Source organism: Apteryx rowi, unplaced genomic scaffold, assembly GCF_003343035.1.
Source record: "Apteryx rowi isolate R43461 unplaced genomic scaffold, aptRow1 scaffold_254, whole genome shotgun sequence".
Classification (NCBI taxonomy): domain Eukaryota; kingdom Metazoa; phylum Chordata; class Aves; order Apterygiformes; family Apterygidae; genus Apteryx; species Apteryx rowi.
The window spans coordinates 1219203-1221201 of NW_020448908.1; the positions used below are offsets into that span (position 1 = coordinate 1219203).

At 73.1% G+C, this 1999-nt stretch overlaps 1 protein-coding gene across 2 annotated transcripts in view; it reads right to left on the reverse strand.

Moving 5' to 3' along the window:
* The window catches only part of LOC112966768 (putative protein TPRXL), a 5304-nt gene extending 3667 nt beyond the window's left edge, over positions 1-1637 (reverse strand). For both annotated transcript variants that reach the window (XM_026067197.1, XM_026067196.1), the window contains exon 1: positions 222-1637. In XM_026067197.1, coding sequence (XP_025922982.1) covers positions 222-819 — 598 coding nt within the window. In that variant the 5' untranslated portion in view covers positions 820-1637. The remainder of the gene's footprint in view (positions 1-221) is intronic.
* Between the last annotated feature and the right edge of the window lie 362 nt (positions 1638-1999).

Here is a 1999-nt window from a genome sequence, read left to right on the forward strand (position 1 = left end):
GGGGGGAACCACCTCCCCCCCCCACCCCGTGCCTCAGTTTCCCCGGGGCACGAGGCTCCGCTCCCCGATCGCACTGCGCGGGGACGCGGGAGCCGGCTCGGCTTGGGGGTGCTGCCCGCGGCGCGTCGAAGGCGGGCGCCTTCCCCCGGCACCGYGCCGCGGAGCATCGCATCTGGCTCGCAGGCCCCAGCCGAGCCCAGCGCCGCGGAGCGGGTGTTTACGCGAGGCCGGGAGGACGCTTCCTCCCGCGAGCCGCGGCCAGCTGGCTCGGCACGGCACGGCACGGCACGGCCGGCTCCGGGGTCCCCGGGAGAGGCCTCGCTCCCCGCTGCCGTCCCTCGACGGGGCCCCTGCGCCGGGCTCCCTGCCAGCCCCCCAGCGCGGGGTGGGAGCAGGGCTGGGCCGGGAGCGGGACGTTCCTCCGTGTTTGCGGAGCGCTCGGAACAGCAGGAGCTGGAACAGGGCAGATAAGAGCAGCGGTGGCTGGGCCCGGAGCCAGATCCCAGCGCCTGCCCTCCCTCCCGCAGGCTGAGCCGGGCCAGGGATGTTCTGGTGCTCCCTGCCCCGGCACCGCTTCGCTGGAGAGACTCTCCTGCTCCACCTGCCCGGCTCCCGGAGGGCTGCCGGGAGCTGCTGAGTGTCCCCGAATGCACCCAGACGTAATTCCGTGAGACAAAGGGCCCAAAATCCCTCTGAACCCGCCCAGGCCCCAGCCGCAGCCTCCAGCTTCCACTTCGCCTGCACGGGAAGGCACCTGGCAAAAGCCACCGGCTCAGCACCCGTGTCGCACCGATGGGGAAACTGAGGCACGCTCGCCATCCTCCCTGGGGGACTCCTGGCCGGGCCCCAGCCCCACGCGGCAAAGGCAGCCTGTGCGGAAGCGGCAGCCGGATCCAGCTCAGCGCCGTGGCCGGGATCCAGCCCGCGGGGAGACAGCACATTTGGGAACAAACTCCGTCCCGAGGAGCTGGGGAACAGGCCGTGCCGTGGCGCTGGGCCCCGGCCGCGTGCCAGGGGGACTGGCCCCGAAACGGGGCAGCCCCACGGCGCTCCTTAACGCACGTCCGCTCACAGCGTTCCCGCACCAGGGCCGGCACGGGGAGCTGCACCCCGGGACTTAACCCAGGGATGCGGTGGAGCAGGGGATGCTGCCAGCATCGCCCAGGGGAAGCGGCGCAAATTTGGGGCAGCCAGGGGTGGCCGGGGCCGCCCCAGCCCCACAGGACAGGGGTGCTGGGGCCACAGGTGGGTGGATGCGGAGGAAGAGGAGGAGGAGCAGCAGCAGCTGGGAAGCGAAGGCTGGCGGGAGCAAAGGTGGCTCAGCCCTGACGCGGCGGCGAGAGGGCGAGCCGCCGGAGAGAAGGGCCCCGGCGCTGGACCAGCGCCCCGGGACGCTGCCAAAAAGGCTCCCGGAGCCCCCAGCGGCCCCCCCGGGGACGGGAGCAGGGGCAGGAACAGGCAGCAAATTGCAATTTCTCCCTGCGCTTTCGCCGCGCGCAGAAGAGAGGGGAGATGCGGGCCGACGCCGGCCGACACCAGCTCCGTCCGGCGGGAATGAGCCGGGGCGCCGCTCCGGAGCGACGGGGTCCCAGCAGCCCCCCGGCTCTGTGCCCCTCGGAGGGGCAGCGTGGCCATGTCCCTACCCCCCCCCCACGGGCCCGGTCCCCACGTGGGGCCACCCCTGCTTTTGCCATGGGGACAGCAGCGGGGCAGGATGGCAGCGGTGGGGATGGGGACGCCGGGGACAGCCGGGTGCCCCCCACCGGGACCCCCAGGGCCCCCCACRACACCCACCGGGACCCCTAGAGATCCCAGAGCCCCTCCAGGACACCCACAGGGACCCCCAAGGCCCCCACTCCAGCCCCAGGGGAGGCCCCACGACCCTAGAGCCCCCCCTGACACCCACTGGGACCCCAAAATCCCCCCATGATACCCACAGGGGATCCCCTGTGACCCCAGAGCCCCCCATAACACCCACAGGGACCCCAAAATCCCCCCC